General features: G+C 35.3%; 1 protein-coding gene across 16 annotated transcripts in view; it reads right to left on the bottom strand.

The window, feature by feature from the left end:
- Nucleotides 1–24380, bottom strand: part of AHI1 (Abelson helper integration site 1) — a 198298-nt gene that overhangs the window by 73045 nt on the left and 100873 nt on the right. For 15 of the 16 annotated variants that reach the window (XR_003234906.2, XR_011994335.1, XM_025997872.2 and 12 more), the window contains one exon: nucleotides 7656–7711. Coding sequence is in view for 13 of the 16 variants with exons in the window: in XM_025997872.2 (XP_025853657.1) it covers nucleotides 7656–7711 (56 nt within the window). In the remaining 3 variants the exon portion in view is untranslated. Of the gene's footprint in view, nucleotides 1–7655; nucleotides 7712–8130; nucleotides 8200–24380 lie in introns of all 16 variants that reach the window. The other variant, XR_011994336.1, reaches the window with a different exon arrangement.

The raw sequence follows: 24380 nt of genomic DNA, 5'->3' as shown, positions 1-24380 counted from the left end.
ACATAAGTCAGCAACGTACACACAAGGCTGAGTTAATTTGTATTCTATTTTCCATTCTCCTCTTGTGACAGGCTTTCTGAATTCTTTTGGTTTATCATACCTCCTTGTGTGATCGCCTAGCTTCCTTTCTGGGGCTCAGTTACCATTTTCCCAAAAGTTTCTAGTTACCAATGATAGAACAAAACCCTCTTCATTTCCATACTCCCCAGGCTTCTAAGATGCTACACTATTCCTGATCTCTTATGACATTCTTCTCTATCTGTCTTCTGGGAAGGTTCTTCTTCCAATCTGTTGAATACGGATATCCCTCAGGTCCAATCTGGCTCTTTGCTCTTATTTATTCCCACAGTTTTAGCATATTTTCATTTACTCATCTAAGCAGTATATAATGACAGTCTAAAAGCAATTGTGAGGGATGCCAGGGTGGCTCAGTGGTTGAGCATCTGCCTTCGGTTCAGGATGTGATCCTGGGATCCAGGATCAAGTCCCACATCGGGCTCCCTGCATGGAGCCTGCTTCTCCCTCTGCCTATGTCTCTGCCTCTCTCTCTCTCTGTTTCTCTCATGAATAAATAAATCTTAAAAAAAAAAAAAGTAAATAAAAGCAATTGTGAGACAGACTTTTCCCCCCCCTACTTTCATGGAACTTACATCCTATTGAGGAAGACAGCTGATTAACAAGAGAACAACTAAATAATAAGTTATAAATGGGGATAAATATTAAGAAGGAAAAAAGTGAAGTACAATAATAAAGATCAAGAGAGGAGGATCTACCTCAGATGGAGTGGTAAAGGAAAATCCTTGGAAAAGTTGACATTTCCTAGGATCTAAAGAAAAAGCTTGTTAGGCAAAAAGCCTGTGTATATTCCTGGCAGAGAGACCAAATGTTCAAATGCCTATGGGTGAGTGGGGAAGAGGTTGGCTGTGTTTGAGAAACTTAGAGCAAAGTATCATAAGGTGATCCTGAAGAGGTAGGCAGAGACCAGAGTAGGCAAGGCCCTACAGGCCTTGGGTTTTACTCTAAACATAGAAGTTATTGAAGAGTGTTAAGCAGGAGGATAAGCCATTATTACTTACATTCAAAAAAAGATCACTCTGGCTGTTATGACTTGTAGAACTAATGAATAAGGTAATCACACATTGAGGGTTGCCCAACATAGTCCCAGTTTAGGCCTATCATCTTGGTGTAACTGGAGTTCTACATCAACTCCTTGTGAGTCACAATATGTGATAAATACATACTAAAACAAACTTTAAAATATGAACACAGAAAAACAAAGAATGTTGGTCAAAACACAGGTAGGCCATTGTGGCAACTGTCATCAGATTCCCTTGTTCCTGATGTCCCTGACCCAGCAGGGACCCTGGGGTCCTCCCCTTTGATTCGTGACTTAGTTTTACTTCTCAGACTTGGGATATGTTCTTGTCCTTTATATTTGGCCATCTCTTGTAATGAAACAATATTCAACATTCAAAAATATATTGCGTGGGGTGTACTGCATCTTTACTCATTTATTCCTTACAACAATCCTTATGGTAGGTTTTATTATCTCCACTTACAGATGAGAAAACCAAAGCACAAAGAACAAAAGAGACTTGCCTAAAGTCATTTGTAGCAAAAGTAACCGAACCAGGACATGGACCCAGGTAATGTACTTTTGGACTCAAGTGTTCTTCGTCCCCTCTTCTAATACTGTTTCACAATGTGAGAGGCCCAGATATGTTTCGGGAATAGCAAGTAGCTCAAAGTATTGAGAAAATGTTGGAAGTAAGTAAGAAAGGTAATTGAAAGACATCGAATGCCATGCTAGGTAACTTAGTTTTCAACTGGTAGGAGATGAGGTGCATTACAGGATCTTTTCTTTTTTTTTAAGATTTATTTATTTATTTTATGATAGACATAGAGAGAGAGAGAGAGGCAGAGACACAGGAGGAGGGAGAAGCAGGCTCCATGCTGGGAGCCCAACGTGGGACTCGATCCCGGGACTCCAGGATCAGGCCCCGGGCCAAAGGCAGGTGCCAAACCGCTGAGCCACCCAGGGATCCCCACTACAGGATCTTATATATGTGACATTTGCACTTTGGATAAGTAGCTCTGTAGAGAATGGATTTGGGAGGTGAGTAGGAGGAGACTGGTTTCTGATTCAGCTTGTTGGATGTGCCTCCTTCCTGCATGGGGCTTCTAGATATCTGTTGTAAAGAATCTGTGTTCCCTGCCTATGATGATACATAGGACTTCCCAGAATCTATGCCTGAGCCTTCTGACTCCTGCATCTCCCTTCTAGATTTCACAGCTGTGGAGTGTGGCTCTAATCAAGCACAGCAAAGTCAGATCTTCAAACTCATACTCTCTTCTGAAATCCAAGTCTATATTCTCAGTTCTCTGAACATTTCTACTTGTCCATGGCTTATGATTACCTGAAATTTATCATGTTTAAAACTGAAAACATTGTTCTCTAAAAATCAAGTCAAAAGAGAATTAGGGGAAAAAAGTCTAAGAAACTTTTTTCTTGGTGGAGTATGTCAGAAAAACCTACCTAAAGCTTCATAATTTACAGTGTTTGGAGAAACCACCAATGTGTATGTCCTGAAGAAAAAAAATGTTATATTATGGACAACTCACAAGTGATCTGAAAGGAAAATCTATTTTGCATTTGTGTTTGAATTTCAACAGGACTGCTCTGAATTGCTACTTTATTAATAAGTAAAAACAGATTCTTTTATGACAAGTTATAAAAGCTTATACTTTATCGGTTCCCTCTCCACCCTGCAATTACCTACAGGAAGAGATTGGTCATAGGTTCTATTTTATGAGTTTTATAGGGGCACATTCACCCCAGCTTGCATAGTATGAATTCCTGGAAAATTCTACAGACTGAAAAAAATAAGGCACTTTCTTTGGATCAAACATATTTCACCTCCATAACAAAACTGCCCCATAACAAACTGCCCCAAATATCATGTTAAAATGTGAAAGATACATTTTACATAAATAATGTATAAGGCATACTAGACTAGTCTGTAGTAACAGAATATGCCCTAATGTTGCAAACTTACACAGTGGGCTGCACAGTGATATGAACCTAACAACAAAGACAACTTAAAATGTTGTAGAATAAGTATAGATTATCATATAGTCCAAAAGAGTCTTAGATTAAATTTTAATTTGAATGATTCAAATCAATATTTTTATGAACTAAGTTTAGTGTAATGGGAAAGCTACATCATGAACATCTCATATATTTTCAAAATCATAAAATATTGTAAAACATATTTAAGTTTACTACTGATAAAAGTTACATGACAAAAATTTATCAACCAGACCCTTGGAAAATCTAGGAGTGTAACTGCAGAATGAATTAATTAAAAGTTTGTTAAATTCAACTTATAACAATGAAGAAAAATGAACCAATATTTAAACTCCAGTCTAGGATATTTTAATTCCTAATAACTAATGAAATATTTAGATGAGTGGCAAAAGTATCCCATACCTGAGAATAATTAATCTTAATGAGGACAGGATGGATTTTGCTTCAACCTGCTGTGACAGATGTGTAGGCTTCTGTGAAAATGCAAACTGTAATTTTATAAACTGCCAGAAAATCTATTTGTTAAAAAAAATTGTTCTCATTAATGGGGGTTGTGGGATCACTGAATAAAAGAAGAAGAAAGGAGTAATACTAGTTAGTGTTACAGGTTTGGAATGCAGGAGCTTTACAAAAATCAGCAATTGATTACAGTAGGCTGTGCTAATGTTGTTTGAATTTTAACACATCAGTTTTCACTAGAAGAGATTTGAAAACAATTCTCAAATCACTAAAAATTCTGCATATATTCAGCATAGCTTACTGTGTTTTAATTCTACCTGGAAATGTAAAAAGCTATGGGAACTACTATGCATCTAGCAGGTTATGAGCAGGTTTGTAATAACCTAAATAAGAACAAACATTTAGAGACTTCCTTATGCTAGTTGCAATTTTTCTTTGATTTGCAAATGAGTTCTTCATTTAAAGGAAATATGAGACTCAAGCCTGTGCTGACTTAACTATTAACTAACTTTTACACCTGCCTTTCAGGGTCAGACAATGGCCTCTGATTAATCTGAGTCTGATATTATCCTTCACTTAACAGCAACTAGTTCTTAAAGTGGCATGATCTAATTATTTTCATATAACCTAGTATTATGATTGTCAAATGTCTTATTTATTTTTCCTATAATAGTAAACAAAGTATTTGAGTGAATACCATTCAGTACAAAAATTCCGTGTGCTAAATACCATTCAGGACAAAAAGAAAGCCACACATTTAACCACCAAATCTGAACTAGAACATCAGGTATAAAGAAAATAAAAGAAAATCTACAACACAGAAGTAGGCAAAATAGGCTACCTATGCAAAAGAATGGTTAGGCTGCCAAGTCTCTCTTGAAACACTAAGTACCAGAAGGCAAAAGAGGATCAATTTCTGTAATATTCTGAAGGGAAAAGTTTATATCCAAATAATCAAAAACCCTGGAAAACTGTCTTTATTAAAAGATATTTTGAAGTATGTGGACTCAGATAATATACTTCTCACTTTATACTTCTTGTAAAAATAACTTGAAAATGTACTCTTAGATATGAACAAAATTCAACTCAAAATGCCAAAAAAAAAAAAAAAAAAAAGTAGGGCTTATAGCCAGTTAAGAAGGTTTGATTCTTTTTGATGGAGGAGGTCATGCCATGTGGGGATATTCTGTTTACTTCTATTGAAGGCATCTCAAAAACACATTAGGTATTATTTATATCAGAAAGAAAAAAATACCAAAAAAATTAAACCTCGTGTAATAAACGAAAAAGAGAAGGAAACAAGTTAGAAAGAGAGTGGGAGAGAACACAGAACAAAGAGGTGGTTTTGTTCTTAGGCTAACCTGTACTTACTTAAAGAACACTGTATCACATTATAGTGTTACTGGATCTGTCTACCCTCCATGACCATGTATTTACTGAAAACTTCATTCCAACTTGGAATCTCAAGAAACACAGCTTTCTTCCTGTTACAGACAGAGGCTTGAGAAAGTAATTTTCTTCCCGTGCTGAACAGCTGTACTTGGCATCTAGCATTCTCCTAGACCCAAGCCATTCGTGGCGATACTCGATAGTCAGTACTTGGAGCAAGAGGGAAGTGGGGACTGGAGACTGGTGGTTAGGAGCCAGGTTAGGAAGTCACTGAGAGACCCGGCCCCACTCCCTTCTCTTACCTCCCCTTTAGAGAAAGACATTTGAACTTATAAATATCCTACTTTCTTAAATTTTTAGAACTTTTCATTTTATTTCTAAATACTTTCTTCTTTTAACCCCTTTAAGGGAAAAAAAAGGCACACACGTACAGTGGATGTAGATTAGGTAACATTATATTTCTGTGAAAAATCAGACTTTTCCTGTCCTGGGGACCAGAAGACATTGGGTATTGAATAGGCCTGTAATTCTAATTAGAGGTCATGGAGAAAGGGCCAAAGTTAATGTCAGCAAGCTGGGGGACTATATGGGAGTGAGGGGCAGTAGAGGATCTTTAGTTTTAGTAAAGGGACAGAAGGAGCTCAGTAAAATGTGTCAAAAATGGAGGCTGGCTTAAGTGAGAACCTGGAGAACTAATAAGTGTGGTGTGCCTGTATAAACCAAGCATATCAAAACACATGGACTTTACAAATTGGAAACGTTATCACTAAATTAGGAGCTATTATTTAACAATCCAACTGGAAAAACATGAACAAAAGATCAACAATACCTAAACTCTAATGTACTAGATTTTGTTCCTGGTTCTTTGGAGGCATTCTGAGATCATGAGGGCACTACTGCAAACATTAATGTCATTATTTCTCATGACTGCAAGAGAAGTCAGTTCTATTATTTCCTTATTTAATTAACATGGAAACCTACAATCTGCCTGTGGGGTAAAACAAAAACTCTGGTGGCTCCTGGGTAGCTCAGTCAGTTAAGCCTCTGACTCTTTATCTCAGCTCAGGTCTTGACCTCAGGATCATGAGTTCAAGCCTCAAATTGGGGCTTAAAAAAAAAATACAACTCTGCCAGGTTGTGCTTTTCTGAGTTCTAAAATGTACAAGAAACCAACAAAACCAGAAATGTAAACACAGGTGCTGTAGGAAAGTCTATAGAAATAAAATGAATCTTAAAAGTATGTAAAATAACCCAGCAAGTATCTTTTTTCAAATACACTAAGGGGTTCCAGTTCAAGAGTGAAAGAGGAAGATCCTCGACCTACCTCCCTACACAGACACATAGAGTCTGCAACTACATATGGAACAATATCCTCCTAAAAAACCTAAAAGATGGCATGCTGAATGATGACTGCACCTCAGGCAAATAAGAAAACCACATGGAAGCATGTCGGAGAGCATGAGGTACAACTTTGCCATAAACCCCACTCTAACAAAGCGACCCGCAGCTGTGAGAAGTAAAACATGGAGTTTCTCCCCAAGAAGCAAAGGGTTCAAACCACACATCAGGCACCTCAACTTTCAAGACCTACACCTAAGAGAAAAGAAATTATTTTCCTTAATTGCTAGGCCTTATTTTTTTTAAATATCAAAGCATACAATTTACATGTTATGACTACTTTTTTAGCATACTTACTAAAGTATAACTGCAACACACACTATAGCCAAGTACTTTTTATGATTATAATGGTGTTTCATTCCTCAAACACTACTCTCTCCCAGAGCTCCACATATTAAATCATCAAACATGCTGACTCAGTCATGTGAATTATTCCAAAGAGAAAATGGAGCCAATGTGCCAGTGAGGAAAATATAATCAGTAAGGTTCAAATATTGTTTAATATTTGTTTAATATTATCTTCATTTTCCTAAAAAAATATTACCAACTCTAACAAGAAATGATGAATTGTATGGAATATCTGAAAGATTTAATGTACAGAAAGGATAAGAGAAACAAGATTATGCTTGGTGAAGAGTAAGATATATGCTAGTCTATTATCATCTTATGAGTCAAGTGGGAACTGGAAACTGATACATATTTCATTCAAATGTAATTGTTTTCTTTCTACATTATCTTGTATAATTATTTTTAACATAGTATAAATAGGTACTATAATGGTTAAATGCCTTTTGCTATCTGGCAGTATAGAAGAGGGATAAAAAAATTTCACTTCTAAAATAATAAAGAAAAAAAAATAATAAAGCATAGTAATCCATAAGAGAAATGAAACATAATGGGAAAAAAAAAAAAAAAAAAAGAAACATAATGGCCTTCTTTCACAAAATATTCACTCTAAATAAGGATGCTAGTGAACAAAATAACACTCATTTTAAAAAGAGTGTAAATCAACTTGCATAAAGGTTTATATTAATTTATTCAAAGTATGAAGTATTTTAAATTAAAAGTCATTCTTATTTATAACATTAATATAAACAAATACCTGTAAAAATGACATTATCTTTTTTTCCTATATTTTGGCAAAAATTAGTATGTTTTCCTCATTAAATAAGAAAACATGAGGTTAATTTTCTGGAAGGGATATAACTTAAAAAAGGCAAAAGGGTGATTACAACTTTTCTACAATGGAATTCTGTGTCACTATAACCAGCATCATTTTGTAGCTTATCCGTTTTAACAATGCAGAAATAGACTGCCTTACCGTTGGTGCTGAATCTACATGATGGTTACAAGGCTTTCTTTCCATGCTGATAATCCCTATGAAAAGAAAAGATGGTGTGAATATTTGCTTATTATAGTTATCCATTTTACTTTGAAAACATTTAAGTCAGTAAGAGGTGACCCCTATAGCTTACAAGAAAAAAGCCTCACTTGAATGGCAGGATCCTTTAAAGTCTTATCATAAATTCTTTGGTCAGAAACAGTTGGAGAGTTTAGCTAACTAAGAGACCAAACTCAGAATGAGCTGAGCAAATTTTCTCATTCAAGTGGTGTTTAGCAATAGTGCAAGATGCATCCATATCCTGCTCTTGGCTCAAAAATTATACCATTATCTCCACTCTGCTGTGTTTCTTCCATTAAAGTTTTATTTCTGACTTGAGGTCGTCAAATTTTCATAAAGAAATATCACAAAGGAATCACTTTCTTATTTTCTCAAAAAGAATAAATAAATCTACCTGAATTTCTCTTTGATCATTTGACTTCCTATCATGCCATATTCTATTTATTCAATCATCATGGAGCATCTGAAAAAAAAAAAAAAAAAGTTCCCCCGATTCTCTCCTTTAAAATAATACTGACTGCTAAACTTCAGAAAAATCCTTTTATCATGTGTGGATTTATCTTTTTGTTCCCAATGTCCTCTAACACATTTCTTTGCAAGAAATAGCTTTTAAGAATATAACACACTGCATCTCATCTATAAGAACACTGGTTCAAAGTTTAGCTCAGGTTAAAAATGAACACAGGTGTGGATCTCATTTACTTTATAATCTCTGTCCATCAGCAAACCAATATGTGAGTTAGGACATTAGAACAGTTTGTTCAAATAATGGTACAGGCCGACACATGCAGGTCTGGTTAGAGGTGAGAACTTTAATGTACCATTAGCAGCAATTAGCACAATTTCTAGTTGAAACAAACGTTAGCTCTCTCATTTACAGGCATTTAAAACTCATTTTTCTTCAGGTATCATAAGGGATTAAGTGAGAGTATCACAAAACAATCACTTTTTATCACTGTGCAAGAGTATATTAAAAATGAACCAAGTACCATAAAACATGATTTAAAAAAATATAGTTTTTGTTTCATTTAAAAAACTCTCTCAACATCTATTATCAGCAAATGAAGCATAAATACTACCTATTCAATCAAGTAATATTTACTGAATGGCTATTTGGCATAAGTGATAAAAGATAAATTAGAAAGGATAAATTGTAATTTCTGACCTCAAGACTTGAGTAAAACAGAGATGCCCTTTTTTTTTAAAAAAAAAAAAACAAAACTACAGGACAAATTAAAAGTCTTAAGAATAAATACAATCTTTACAGTGATTTTCATGGAAAGACACATTTTTATTCATAGATTAACACTGGCCTTGAATAAAAAAATTTTTAAAACCCCGAGGAAACATTAAAAAATGTTGAGATAATACTGATCCTTACTGTGAGAGTTTTAGTAATACTGAGGTCTATGGAACAAACGGTGAAATCCCCACTTCCCCAGCGCCCACACTCCCACAACTCTCTCTGGCTGTATCCACTGAGAATAGTCTGGCATACACTGGCTTTTAAATGAGAGTGGTCACACCATGAGGCTCAGGCATTTGCAACATTTTACATGTGTGTTTTCACTATTGTAATCCGACTGCTATAAAATTGAGATAAGCTGATTCCGATTTTAAAATTCATATCCAACTAGAAAATAACTTCAACATGTTGAAAATAAAAAAACTAAACCCCTCCCCTCAATGGCAATATCCTCAGCTTATATAATTACAAAAAAAAAAAAAAAAAAAAAAAAACTACATAACTTACATTTCAATTTCAGGATAAGAAGGTGGTAATAACTAAAATTTTTAAAGATGTATTACCGAAAGATACAATTTTAGTTTTAAATTTAGACTGCCTATTGAGATAATATCATTTGGAAATATAATCATACATGCTTATTCAAGCTTTTGGTAAAGAATATACAGAACAGAATAAGCTTAAGAAAAAACATCCCTTAACAACATTTTAAAGTAAATTTTACCTAAAAAAATCTCTTTGTATGTTATTTCACTTTTATTAAGGTATGATGATAAGTGAAATCTCATAGTAAATAAGGTATGATGATAAGTGAAATCTCATAGTAAATAAACCACTCTGCTAGTTATTTTTGTGTGTCAGCTTGGCTAGGCCACAGAACCCAGATATCTGGTCAAACATTTCAGATGTTTCTGGGAAAGTCTTTTTTGGATGAGATAAACCCTTAAATCAGTAGTCTCTGAGTAAAGTAGATTGCTCTTCATAATGTGAGAGGGCTTCATACTCGGTTGGAGGCCTTAAGAAAAAGACTGACTTCCCTGGAAAGAGAAGGAATTTTGCCAACAGACTGTTTTCGGACTTGAACTGTAACTCTTCCTGGGTCTCCAGCCTAACTTTGCAGGTTTTGTTTCGGCCAGCCTCCAGAATCATGTAAACCAATTCCTCAAATGAAATCTATATACACATCCTATTAGTTCTGTTTCTCTGGAGAATGCTAATACACTTAGCTTCTGGCAAACAGTAAATAAAATGTAAGTATTGTTTATATTTATTCTAAATTAATTTTTTGTACACTAAATATATTAACTGTGCAGTTATAGTTAAAAGGTCCAATTTATTATGGATATTTTAAAATCAGAATACTTCAGAATGAACTTAAGAATATTATATCTGCAAGTAAATCAATCTACCAAATAAAAAATCCATCTGTCAACAAACATTTACCATTACACTGTCCAGCCTGACAGTTTCTGCTTTTTAATGTTTATTTATATTTAATGTGATTACTGATATGGCTGTGTTGAAGTCTGCCATCTTGCTGTTTCATTGCATCTATTTCTGTTTCTTCCTTTTTTTCATATTTTTTTTGAAAAATAAATAAATAAATACTTTTACTTTGAAATAAATACTTTTACTATTCCATTTTACATACCCGATGGCTATATTTTTAGCTATATTTTATATTTTTTTATGGTTAGAGATTGTATTATACATCTCTAATTTGTACACCCTGAATTAAGGTTTTCTACTTCATCAACAATAGAAGCATCTCAAAACAGTATTATTCCATTTACCCTTCTACCCTTTATGCTACTGTGGTATTTTATCTCTATATGTTATAAATCCCACAACATAATGTCATGATACTTGTTTTAAACAGTTGTTTTAAGAATGAAAAAAATAGCTTTTTATATTTATACATATATATATATATTTTATTTATACATATATTGATAGTGTTTTCATCCTTCCTGCAGATCCAGGTTTTCATCTGAGATCATTTCCCTTTTGATTCATAAACCTTTTATAGACTGTGGGTGACTTTTTTTTAAAAAAGTCTTCTGCAGGTATTCATATATGAAGGATATATATATCTTTTATTGGAGTTCGATTTGTCAACATATAGTATAACACCCAATGCTCATCCCGTCAAGTGCCTCCCTCAGTGCCCATCACCCAGTCACCCCATCCCCCCGCCCACCTCCCCTTCCACTACCCCTTGTTCGTTTCCCAGAGTTAAGAGTCTCTCATAGTCTGTCATCCTCACTGATATTTCCCACTCATTTTCTCTCCTTTCCCCTTTTGCTATTTTTTATATTCCCCACAGGAATGAAACCATATAATATTAGTCATGAATCATATTTTTGCTAGGTATTGAAATCTAGGTTGATGGCCACGGTCCTTCAGTACTTCATTGATTTTATTGCATTATTTCTTATAAGGATGAAGGCATCAATTCTTACTGTTTCTCTCTGAATGTGACACATTTTTCCTCTGGCTGCTTTTATGATTTTTTCTTTAGGTTTCATTTTCTTCAGTTTAATTAAAATGCACCCAAGTGAGGTTTTATTTATATATATCCTTCTTGTGGTAAGTCAAGCTTTTTATATCTCCTACATTAATGTCTTTTATTAGAGTTGGAAAATTCTTGGCCCATTATTTCTTCACCCTATCTTCTCTATTTTCCTTCTGGAATTCCAATTACATTTTTTTTTAAGACTTTATTTATTACTGAAAGACACAGAGAGAGGGGCAGAGACATAGGCAGAGGGAGAAGCAGGCTCCATGCAGGGAGCCTGATGTGGGACTTGATCCCAAGTCTCCAGGATCACACCCCAGGCTGCAGGCAGTGCTAAACCGCTGCGCCACCGGGGCTGCCCTGGCTATTCTTTCTCATGATTATGGCTCATTCACATGCTTTATATGCTTTAAATTTCTGATGGTAGGTTAGATCTGCTAGATGTATAACTGGTAGAGAACGAAAGAGAAAACAGGCTTCCCCAGAAAGGGCTCACTCCTTCTTCTTAAAAGCTACAGTAATGGATGGATCTTTGTGTTCAAATCTGGAGTAGGCGTGGGTTGGGGTTGGGCTGTTGCTTTAATTTCAGGATATCTATCTATTAAATATCCAAAAAATAAGATCAGTTTCTCTCTCTAGAACTTCAGAATTTCAGCATCTAGAGAAGAAGGGAACTCTCTTCTCTGCCTTTCCCATTTCCTATGACACTGCTTATTGGGGAAGTGCTGGGTGGAGAGGACTGATGCATATTTGGGGTCTTTTGGATTCCAATCCATATGTCAGCTCACCTGTCTTTAGAAATTCAGCTGATTTGTTTTAGCAAAGTCATTCTGCCTATGAAAGGCTTGCTACTCTGCTCTCCTGTGTCTCTGTCTTAATATTCCCAGGTATTAAAGTGGCTGCTAGTCTCCACTTCCTCATGGAGCAGGTCCTCTTTGGAATTTAATTCATGTACATTTCTATGTGTTTACATCTCTCTGATGCCTTTTTTTTTTTTTTAATAAGAGGTCTATTTGATGTTGCACTAGGAGTGATGATCATCATCGGTTGTACATCCTAACTGAAGGCAAAACTCCATTTCTATTTAGTTATATTGTTGCTTTTAATCTTTTATTGTGTTTTTGGTCAATTTCAGCACATACCATTTTTTTCTTGAATTTCTACCAACATTTCAATGCTGCTATTGGTTACTTTCCTAATTCTGACAGTAATAAATATATTATTAATTACTATAAACAATCTAAACCTCTCTCTAACCAAGATACTATATTTACTAATACCTCCTTGCTCCATGCAAGATTGAGTGTGTAGAAGGCTTTTACTTCTCTATTTTTTACATAAATTATAGTTAAATTTAAGTGGATAAAAGTGCATAGGAATCTGTAGAAGAGCTAAGTATGAATTTATAAAACAAAAAATCTGTAAGAAAAACTTAATGTTTCCTTTATACCTAAAAGAAAAATTTAACATTTTCCCCTGTATTCTGAAATTTCCATTTTAACTTAGGTGTCATTTGATTAGAGTACTCTCTAAATCCTTGTATGTTCAAATGTGCCTTCCATTGTTGGCAGATGTATGATACTTTGTCTGAATAATGGATTTTGGGATAAGAAATCCTTTATCTTGGTTGTCTGGACACGTTTTTCCACTATTAACCAGCTTCCAGAGTTTTAGATGAGAAGTCCAATACTCATTCAACTCTTTCCAGGTAAAGAAACTGTTCCTCATATGTACAGACTTGTGAGATTTTCAATGTATCTGGGAAATCAGGAATTTCACCAGAGTATACCTGTGTCTTGGCTAGAATTAATCTTTCCTGAGACTTGATAAACCCTTTAATCTACAGAGTCTTATCTGCTTGGGGAAATTTTATTCTACTGTTCCTTTAAATTTTGCGGTTCATCTTACTTTATCATTGTAACTTTTATCTTTATGATAACCATTCCATTTAATCTTCTGGGTGAGCATTTTCTTTTCCACTTTGTCTAATGATTTTAAAATCTGAAACAAAGCAGTTTAGTTTCGTTTTTTTCTAGAAGCCTACAAGGACTAAGACAAGAGGAATGGCAAACCCTGGAGCATATACCAGAACACAAATTTTTTTTTCTGGAATCTCAGTGTCAGTGTGTTAAGAATGGGAGGGGAGTGTGAGTCTCTATTCTCCTTGCTGCTGAGCAAGGACCTGTACAGGGAAACCAAGTCTCTTCTAAAGGGGTAGGCAAAAAATGGTTTTTTCAGAGTTCACTGAGGGCTCTCAGCCTGCAGAAACTATTAAGTGCTCTGGATAACTGGATTTATCTGTCATTTTAATGTCTGTAGTATATCAAGGGCCTGGCAGAGCTAATGCACCAACAATGGACCTATAAAGGGCCTACATGGAAAGGGACCTACCTAGCTAGAGGAATCTAGTCCCAGTCCCAGTCACTGGGAGTTGACTGTAACTTGCAACTGATAAGATTTGAGAAGAACAACTTACCCTTGTGCCTTGGTGGTGGTGGTGGGCGGGGGGGTTGCTTATTTGCTATAGCTCAGACCTCTATCAGTATAGCTGGAACCACAAACCATGAGCATGCAAAGAAAACCAGTAACTCTCATAAGGGGTTTCAATAACCTGAATATGACCAGATAACCTTTTAGAACTGGTAGTGCCACTGATGAAAGAAGAATTAGAGCATCAACGATTAAGAGTTTTTTTTTTTAATTTTTTTTATTTATTTATGATAGGCACACAGTGAGAGAGAGAGAGGCAGAGACACAGGCAGAGGGAGAAGCAGGCTCCATGCACCGGGAGCCTGACGTGGGATTCGATCCCGGGTCTCCAGGATCGCGCCCTGGGCCAAAGGCAGGCGCCAAACCGCTGCGCCACCCAGGGATCCCAACGATTAAGAGTTTTAAGAGAGTTAGTTAACAAAGTACAAAGATAACTCCATTTTAAGGGAAGAAAATAGTAGCGGCAAAGTAACTCAGAAGATGGGTAACATCCCCAAATTCACACAACTAATGAGCAGCAGTACCACATCTGAAACCTATGCATGCATCTAAGTCATAAACACTCTACACCCATTTGTGTGTTTGGCTCCTGTGGTAAGGCCCTGATTTTATTCATCTTTGCACCTACAGTGCCTAATTCAAATGCCAGAAACTCACAAGGCCCTCAACTCTTGAACTAAGTAATTGAAATCTATGCCATATTCACTGAGTCCATGTGCTATAATGGACTATGTGCTATAACTTGTGTGCATTATCAGAATGTTTGAATTAATCTTCTGTTTTCAGAAATGTTAATTTACTACTTTCTCTGGTAATGTGTCTAAACTTACTGTAAAACTGAATATGTAACTTGAAAATTTTCCTAATTTCCCAGATATTACACATTCTACAGGAGATAATGGAAAAATTTTATGCTTTTTTTGGGAGATAGTTAGGTATTTTACTTTGTAGAAAACTAGAACATGACATTTTACCCTGCTGTACTTGACTGACCTAAACAGGAAAATTATTTATTTTTTTAGTTTCCCTAAACTCTACCAACCTTCAACTCAAGACCATGATCAAAGGAAAAAAAGGACAAAGATGATTAGACTTATTGCAAAAGCAAAAAAGGCAGGAATACATGCGAAATTCTAAAGCCAAAACATATATCCAGCAATGTTATATATCATCAAGTGTTTATGGGCTGCCCAGTAAGCACAAGCCACTGTGCTAAAGACAAGAGAACCACGATTTTCCTTTTCATGACACCTTTTTAAGAGTCATTTGCTTCAAGCAACACTATAACTATGCATCCTATTTGAGTTCTGGAGATCACCATGAATCTCTCTATGTAAAGCAGAGAGAATTATGCTTTGATAACTTTTAGCTAGGAAAAAAAAGAAATTAAAATTTATTATATTCTAGTAGAAAACATTTTTAGAAGGTAAGGTCCTTTCTCTCCTGCCAAATTTAATATAAAGTTGTCTGTGCTGAGCTTCCAAGCTTTCTTAGTGACTAGAAGAGAAGCAAAACTGATTTCCAGATAATATAATTTTATACCTAGAAAATCCAAAAGAATCACTGCTAAAAGTAACATAATAACAGAACTAATACATCAGAAAGTTAACACAATATAAAGTTTAACATACAAACATCGATATCCTTTACATATGATTTATGAAGATTTATGAAAAATACCCCCAATAGAAAATACTTTAATACAAGAAACAATATGAATGTTAAAATACTTTTGAAAGACATAAAAGTAGTCTTGAACAAATAAAAAGACATCCCTTATTCTGCAACAAGACAATGTAATATTATATAAAGGCCAATTCCTTCCAAGATAATATATGAATTTAGTGTGATTCCAATAAAAAAAGTTTTTTTCTTGGCACAAGTTAATTCTAAAATTCATGCAGAAATATATGCAAAAATATCTAGAAAAATCCTGGGGAATAAGAAGAGCAATGAGTGGAAATAAACGCTATTAAGTATCAATTTATACCACAGAAAGCCTCTGCAATTAAAAGAGTGTACTAATGACACATGAATAGACATGTAGTCCAATAGAATATATTAAAATGTTCAGAAAAACATCCAACTGCATATGGAAATTACATGTGAAGAGGAAGAGATACTTTTTAATACGTGATGTTGGGAAGCGATGGATGTTTTGAAAAAGAAACTGATCTTGGGGTGCTTGGATGGTTCAGTGGGTTAAGCATCTGCCTTTGGCTCAGGTCATGATCTCAGGGTCCTGGGATTGAGCCCCTTGTTGGGAATCCCTCCTCAGCGGGGAGTCTACTTCTCCCTCTGTCCTTCCCCCCTCCCCTTCCACCCCCACTCCTGTTCTCTCTCTCTCAAATAAATAAAACCTCAAAAAAAAAAAAAAAAAAAAGAAAAGGAACTGGCTCCATATATCATACCATAAACCAGGAAAATAAATTCTTAATGGGCCAGATTTAAATGCTAAACATGAAACTATACCAATCTTAAAACAGAGGAATCTGTTTACAAACCCAGGTATGAGGAAACCTTTTCTAAAAATTTTGCACTGTCAAGTCCAAAAGCCAAATATTGAACTTGGAGAAAATATTTGCAACCTATATTACTGACAGATGACAAGTTTCCCTATTATATAAACATGTAAGTATACAATAAGGGTGATTTAAAATTTAATTGGGATATCATAGTATGAATTCACTGATTTTTAAAAAACTTGATTTCCTAAATATGTCCAGTTCTAAAGGTCTCAGAAGCAATGACATTCCAATAGCAATGAATGTACTTAGCCCCAAATTTTAGTTTCTAAATTCCATTTTCCACTAAATAGTACCAGGGCTTTTTGGGGAAATGACAGACCCCAGCTTTAGGGCAGGAAAGTGCATGATACACTGAGAATACTGCAAGTACGAAGTACTATCTAAACTAACTGGTTCATTTCAAAGGATACAGGAATAGACACAAAAGGGCTCTCTTTTGTCAGAATGGTGGACATCTTTGGCAACACACACAAAAAAATGATAATAAAGAAATATAATAACAAGTTGAATGAAAAAAAAAAAAAAAACAACCCACAATACTCAAAGAGACAGGCAAGAAAAAACAGAAGGGCTCTTCTTGACCAAACACCAGCCAATAAATGTAGAAGCAACGATTATGTTAGAAACCCACCATGCTGAACCCTCTAACAGTGAACAGTTAATTCAGGCCAGGATCATTCATGGCTGCTGAAACCACTGAGTAAGGTTTTTGGGGTACATCAGGCTATTCACATGGTCTCAAAGTATCAACTCACAGAATATCCAGCAAACAAAGGGAAACAAGGGAAAAGTTTTATCTTTACAATATGATCTAGTGTTCACTATGTTAATTAAGGATTAAATTTAGCAACGTAAGTAGTGGGGTAACTTGATATTATATGCCACCTAATGTGATGCAAAATAGTACGTATTGCTTACAGTGTTCTTGCCAAAAAAGGTTTAATCTGAATCTAACCAGGGAAATAGATAAAAACAAAACACTGGATATTCTATAGGACAACTGGCTCAGCCAGACTCTAAAAAAGTCAGTGTCATGAAAAATAACAAAGAAGTCTAGCAGAGATTAAATGAGACTAAAATGACAAAGCAATCAATGTAGTACAAAGTGTTAATCTGGACTGGATGCTAGACAAAATAAGCATGCAAACAAAAAACTGCTTAAGATATTTTTTTAATTTTTTTTTATTTATTTATGATAGTCACACAAAGAGAGAGACTGAGAAAGAGGGAGAGACATAGGCAGAGGGAGGAGCAGGCTCCGTGCACTGGGAGCCCGACGTGGGATTCGATCCCGGGTCTCCAGGATCAAGCCCTGGGCCAAAGGCAGGAGCTAAACCGCTGCGCCACCCAGGGATTCCTGCTTAAGATATTTTATACGCAATTAGGACAATCTGAATTTGAGTTGTTTATTAGATATTATAGAATCCTTGTTAATTTTCCTAGATGTGATAATAGTACTATGATTATATAGAGAATATAATTATTTTTAGCAGATACATGAATAAAGTTTTTGAGAGGAAGAAGCAAATGGTGCACATTTAGGAGTTTTTTTTTCAACTTTTTTTGTGGTTTTAAAAAATCTCAAAATATATTTGGGGGACTATAGACTCTTATTAGACATTTAATGACTGTATAGCAGGCAAGCAAATATTCAATGGTTTTGAATATTGCTAAATCTTCCACGTAAGCAGAGTAAATAGGGTTTAGGCTCTCAATGAAAAAATTTAGCAGCATTATTTAAAAACAGTCAATGAAAACCAAACACTTTTCCCAACTCTAGATTTATTGGGTATCTTCTTAAAAATAAGAGAAAGCCCCCAAATTAATGCACAAATGAACAGCTACTATAATATGTATTTATATTTTATATATTGAGAGTTTCACTCAATAAATCCATGCTTATTGAGAAATAATTATTTTCAGGGTAAATTCCTTTCGCAACTCAGAGGTATGAGTCACAATTTTCTATTATTAGTTTTTGTCTCTTTACAATGAAAAAAATGCATTTCAAAGGACAATTTACTAGTATATATCCTGACTCTGGAGCCACTCTGTGTATTTTGGAAGACTGGCTTTGGTAATTATTAGCTATGTGACCTTGGGCAAGTTATTTATATACTCTGTGCCTCCATTGCCTCATTTAGTAAAGCGGAAACATGTATCTCATAGGCTGATGGGAGAATTAATTAGTTAACTAATATAGGAAAAAAATACTTTAAGTCGTACCTAGCATACAATATGTTTGAGATATATATAAATATACATGTAGTATATTTGACTTTGATGTTTAAAATAGCCTATATTTGTAGATTTTTCAACAGCCTTTACATACATGTAGAACTAAAGTTTTAAAGGAATAAAATACAGTAAGCATTATAATTATTTATATGACAGGTTAGATATTCTAACAATGAGCTTTGTTTTAGAGAACTTAATGGCTTACTGCATACAACTTGAGGTGATAATAATGAACTTCATCATACCTTAAAAAGATTTTTATTAAAAACAACATACACACATACATGTATGTGTGTGTTCAGGTGTATGTGTATGTGTATATATATATATATAAACATGCCCCCTCCTCTTTATCCTACTACTTAGCTCAGACCCTTTTCCCTTGTTGGGATTACTGGAATAGCTTCCTAACCAAACCCCCTGACTTGCTCCATGGGCTTTCTGATGACCTCTCACACTGTCAGTAAGGCTATTCTAAGGAAAAATTGTTATCTTGTCACTCTACAGCACAATCTTCAGGATCAAAATGCTCAAGTGCTGAACTCAAACTGCTTATAAAAAATGGCACACAAAGCCCTTCAGGACATAGCTAGTGCTTAGCTCACTAACCATCCTCCTTTGTGGTTACTTACTCTTGCCATTCTTCCAGCTTTACATTCTTTACTCCAGTCAGAGTGCACCTAAGCCCTCTCCCTTTCTGACACCTCCTTCTAAGCTGAGTTATTTCTTAGACATCCTTTAAAGCTCAGGTCAAACATTATGTTCTCTAGGAACCAGCTTATGATATTCTCCTGTCCCGACTCTGATTCATATACCCCTCCCCATCTCTTCCCTCCCTTAGCACTCCTGTGCAATCTTTCATCACAGTATTTTCCTTACGATGTTTAATAAATCTTCAGTTGCTATGTCATACAGTTTATATTCAATAAAGGCCTGTTGAATGACTGAATACACAAATACAGAAAATAAGAGTTAAAAACATCTTACGGCAAAACAGGTTACAGATTCTCCAGTGGTACAATCATCCCATATTCTGAATATTTCCCTAAATATTCAGTTAAAAATAAATTTTTAATAAATGTGAATCTTAAAGTAACTTATCCTTGCCTAGTCCAGTAAAATGTTAGTATTTATTTTATATTGGGCTTGTTCAAGATCCTATGGGAAGCCCTCTATTTACCGGGTATATATTTCAGATTGTGGAAAGAGAACATTCTTTGAACACTATGTTTCATACATTATATGAAAAAAATTCTCCCAAACTCAGAAACATCAAAGGCTGAGGGCCCTGAGTCTACAAAGTCTGGATGCCTATACAGACCACAGAGGTAACGCACAGTGAATATACAAAACCACAAATCAGTAGGTTTTCTTGTGTTAGTTATGGAAATAGACAGTGACCCACTCATCAAGGGTATGTAAACATGAATGAGTAGAGCACTGAGGAGGGAAAGGGGTCCCTAACATTTGAGACTGGTAAATTAATGATTCTGAAGAAGTACAAATCAAGCAGGGGTAAGTGAGTAGCTCTATGGTGTGGATTGTATCTGTCAGACAATAGGGCTCCTGGTTTTAGCCCTGCTAAAAAAGTGAGCATAAAGACTAAATTACGGTCTATGTGCTTCAGTTTAAGCCTCACACCTTTTTTTTTTTTTAATTTTTTAAATTTATTTATGATAGTCACAGAGAGAGAGAGAGAGGCAGAGACACAGGCAGAGGGAGAAGCAGGCTCCATGCACCGGGAGCCTGACGTGGGATTCGATCCCGGGTCTCCAGGATCGCGCCCTGGGCCAAAGGCAGGCGCCAAACCGCTGCGCCACCCAGGGATCCCAGCCTCACACCTTTTTGAAAGATCTCTTCAGTCCAATGACCTGTGCTACTTATTCCCAAATATTAATAAAAAATGAAATTGATTCAATGAATATATGTTAGCGTATCCTTAACTTTTAAATTGATACCAAATAATTTAATTGTGCTAACCAAATATCACTCAAAATCCTACAGAACTTATTTACTACCAAAACCCGCATGCAATTTTTAGTATTTGACATATATCTCCAGTAAACTCTAACAGGAGACTGAAGTATGTCCAAATTATATCCTTTGTGACATGTTCTAGATATTCAATCTGAGAATAGTTATGTTTCTAATATAATTATGTTACATATTTGTTATATACACAAGGTCAAAATACCTTAATTCCATGTGTTCAATCCTTAAAATATAACTTAATATTTTAAGTCTTTAATGTTATTTTAGCAATAATGTTATAGAATCTAGAAAAAAAGATAAGAAAAGAAGAAAAAAAGATAAAAGATATACTATCATAATTCAGGTGTTTCTTTTAAATTAAAATTTATTACTACAGTGAATAATTAAAAAAAAAAAACCTATAGCACCAAAAGAAACTTCTCGTAATTGCCTGTGTCCTCAATTTTTCCTTGACCATCTTTTGGGTAGCAAGCATCCAAGCCAGCAATCTCATGGTCATCCTAATGGTTCTTAGTCTCTTGGCTTCTTTTCATTTAATAGCCTCTTCCAGCTTATCTTGTTAATTCCTATGGATTCAAGGACTAGACATACACCACTGACTCCTTAATCTCTATACTCCACCCCCATATTTCAAAGTATGCAGTCTAGTTCCTAGAACGGAGCCTGACTCATAGCAGGATATTTAATAAGTGAGGTCCAAATGAATCAGCAAGCTACTAGATACCTTGCTCTGGATGTCTTCCAAGCATCTTAAACTCAGTATATCCAAAATATAACTCCTTATTTTTCCAGTATTTCTAGAATTCCCTATTTTTGTCAATGGATTGCCAAAATCAGAAGCCTAAGATACCCTCAAATTCTACCTCTCTATCCTTTATCACTTGCATTTCAAATCACTAATACTTAATAATTAAACATCTCTATTTTCTTACTTCAGTGTCATTCTCCCACCTAAATTGTTAAAATAACCTTTTAACTCACTTTCCTAGCTGGAATGCCCTAACCTCTTTTATTTATTTATTTTTAAAAGATTTTATTAATTTATTTGAGAGAGAGAGTGAGAGAGAATACAAGCAGGGGAGGGGCAAGGGCAGAAGCAGACTCCTTGCTGAGCAGGGAACCAAAGTAGGGCTCAATTCCAAGACCCTGGGTATCCTGACCTGAGCAGACACTTAACTGAGCCACCCAGGCGCCCCCCCAACACCTTTTATGATACAGTTAAGTTTAAATAGTGCCCTCTATTAGGATTTGTCACTATACCATATGTATTCTCTAGTTCACTTTATTCATTGTTTTTTTTTTAAGATTTTATTTATTATTTATTTATTCATGAGACAGAGAGAGAGAGAGAGAGAGAGAGAGAGAGGGGGGGGCAGAGACACAGGCAGAGGGAGAAGCAGGCTCCATGCAGGGAGCCCAACGTGGGACTCAATCCTGGGTCTCCAGGATCACGCCCTGGGCCAAAGGTGGCGCTAAACCACTGAGCCACCCAGTGCCCTATTCGTTGTTCTTACTTAGAAAGTATCAAACTCTAAGATTCCAAACACCCTCCACTTTAGAAAAAATGTCTTTTGTGAATTCTGCCCGTGCTAGAAAATGGGCATCAGTCTGCATTTTATTTAGATCGGATTCTGTGCAGTCTGACCCCCTGCTACTTCTCTGGCCTCACCGTCTCCTACTTTCCCCTCATTCCTTCTACTCTAGCCACATTGGCCTCTTTGTTCTTCAAAATGCACAGCAGGCATATTACTGACTTGAAATCTTGCTTGGGATGCTATTCTCTCAGATGATATGGCCTTTTTTCTTCTTCAAAATTTTGCTCAACTGTCAGCTTCTTTGTGACATTTTCCTTGACGACCGTATTTAAAACATCAACATAATCTCACTCCCTTGTTCACTTTATCTCCCTTCCCTCCCTAGCTTGTTATTCTATACTTATTTCCTCACTGTCTGCCTTTCTCACTGGAGGTAAAGTGAACAAGGGTATGGATTTTTACCTTCTCTGTTTACTGATACATTCATATAACACTTGTAACAGTGCCCCAGACAAAGTAAGTACTCACTGGATACTTATTAAATGTATGAGTGACTCCTGCATTCCCAGTATCTGCACATACAAGAATTAAACATCCTTTAGAATTAAAAACAAAAACAAAAAACCCTAAAAGAACAAAGTTAAAATGAGAAAAGATTTAATAATAGAAAAAAATATTTTCATCTATTTTACTACTCAGAATGTAGGAAGGTGAGAGCTCATTTTCTTAGGTCTATCCATAAAGTATATAACTTAAATTCTAGGGAGAGGTAATAAATTTAGGTTTTGAACATAAGCATGTTGATTTAGAAGACATCTTCCATAACTCAAAGCAAAGTCATTTTTAAAAAATATGCTTATTATGCTACAACAACCTTTTCCCTATAAAAGTTTCATGAATATTAAGATTAATTTGCTGGTTATATTGTGCATTTATAACTGCCTTTAACATTAGTTGCTAATATGTTTTACTTTCAACTCTGCTAAATCTTGAAAATCTACAGATTAAAAAGACTGAGATGACACTAAGTATCAACACTCATAATTTTACTATAAAAATAAAGAAGAAAAAATAGAAAAGAGACCTCTATCCCTGCACCAAATAAAAACACCTCAAACTTTGTTGACTCTGAATTGGCCAAAATACACCTGCTCACTACCTACTTTGCCTTGACAAAACTTAATAGCTGTGAGATGTGACTTGGTTCCTTTCAAAAGAAGTATACACAACACACACAGAGCCACACATATTAATAGGAAAGAAACTGGAGTGCTTCACAAATATTCATTCATTCCCAGAACACCCCTGGGGGGCAGATTTGAAGATATAGTAATACAGGTTATTACATGACTTGTGACATATTGGTCTTGTAAAAGATCAGCATCAAAATTCAGATTCCTAGTTCTAAACTGTCATTTGGATGACTCTTAAATAGACAATACTGTTCTATATTGAATAGGCGACATGGAATTCTAAGTAAGGCCATGAAACTAAGTGCATTTCATAAGGATGATAAATTTAAGCAGTCTGATTCCTGTCTGTGCTCCCTTATTGTTTTACCCTTATCTCCTGTTGAACTCAACTCCATTTACTGTAACTATTTCTCTGCCCTCTGAATTCTTTAACTGGACTGAGAGGATTCTGAGGGCAGTCTTTCATCTTCCATTTCTCCCAGGGTTTGGCACAGTCCCTGACACCATAAACACTGGCTCTCTATAAACACTGGTTGACCAACTGTATGAATCAGTTCTTGATAAAGCATACAAAAGTTTTTACTTTTTAAAATGAGTAACAGGTTTTGTTAGGATGCTTCTGCTAAAATACAGTATTTCTGGTTCTGCTCAAAAAGATGGACACTAGTCAAAAACCGCTGTCAGTTTTTATTCTTTATAAAATTACAGTTGAATATTTTTCAGGGGAGAAAGTTGAAAAAAAAAAAAAGGAAATTGCCTGAAATTAGAACAATGTTCTACTTTTTACTTATTGGACATTTACAATGTAAAAACTTCTTAAATTATTTTTAAAATATGACCAGTCACTCCATTTAGTCATTTCTTAGTTGCTATATTTGTCATCAACTTTGCTCTCAGGCTTGCA

The sequence above is a fragment of the Vulpes vulpes genome, chromosome 1 (genome assembly GCF_048418805.1).
Source record: "Vulpes vulpes isolate BD-2025 chromosome 1, VulVul3, whole genome shotgun sequence".
Taxonomy (NCBI): Eukaryota; Metazoa; Chordata; class Mammalia; order Carnivora; family Canidae; genus Vulpes; species Vulpes vulpes.
This window is presented reverse-complemented; position numbering and strand designations above follow the sequence as displayed.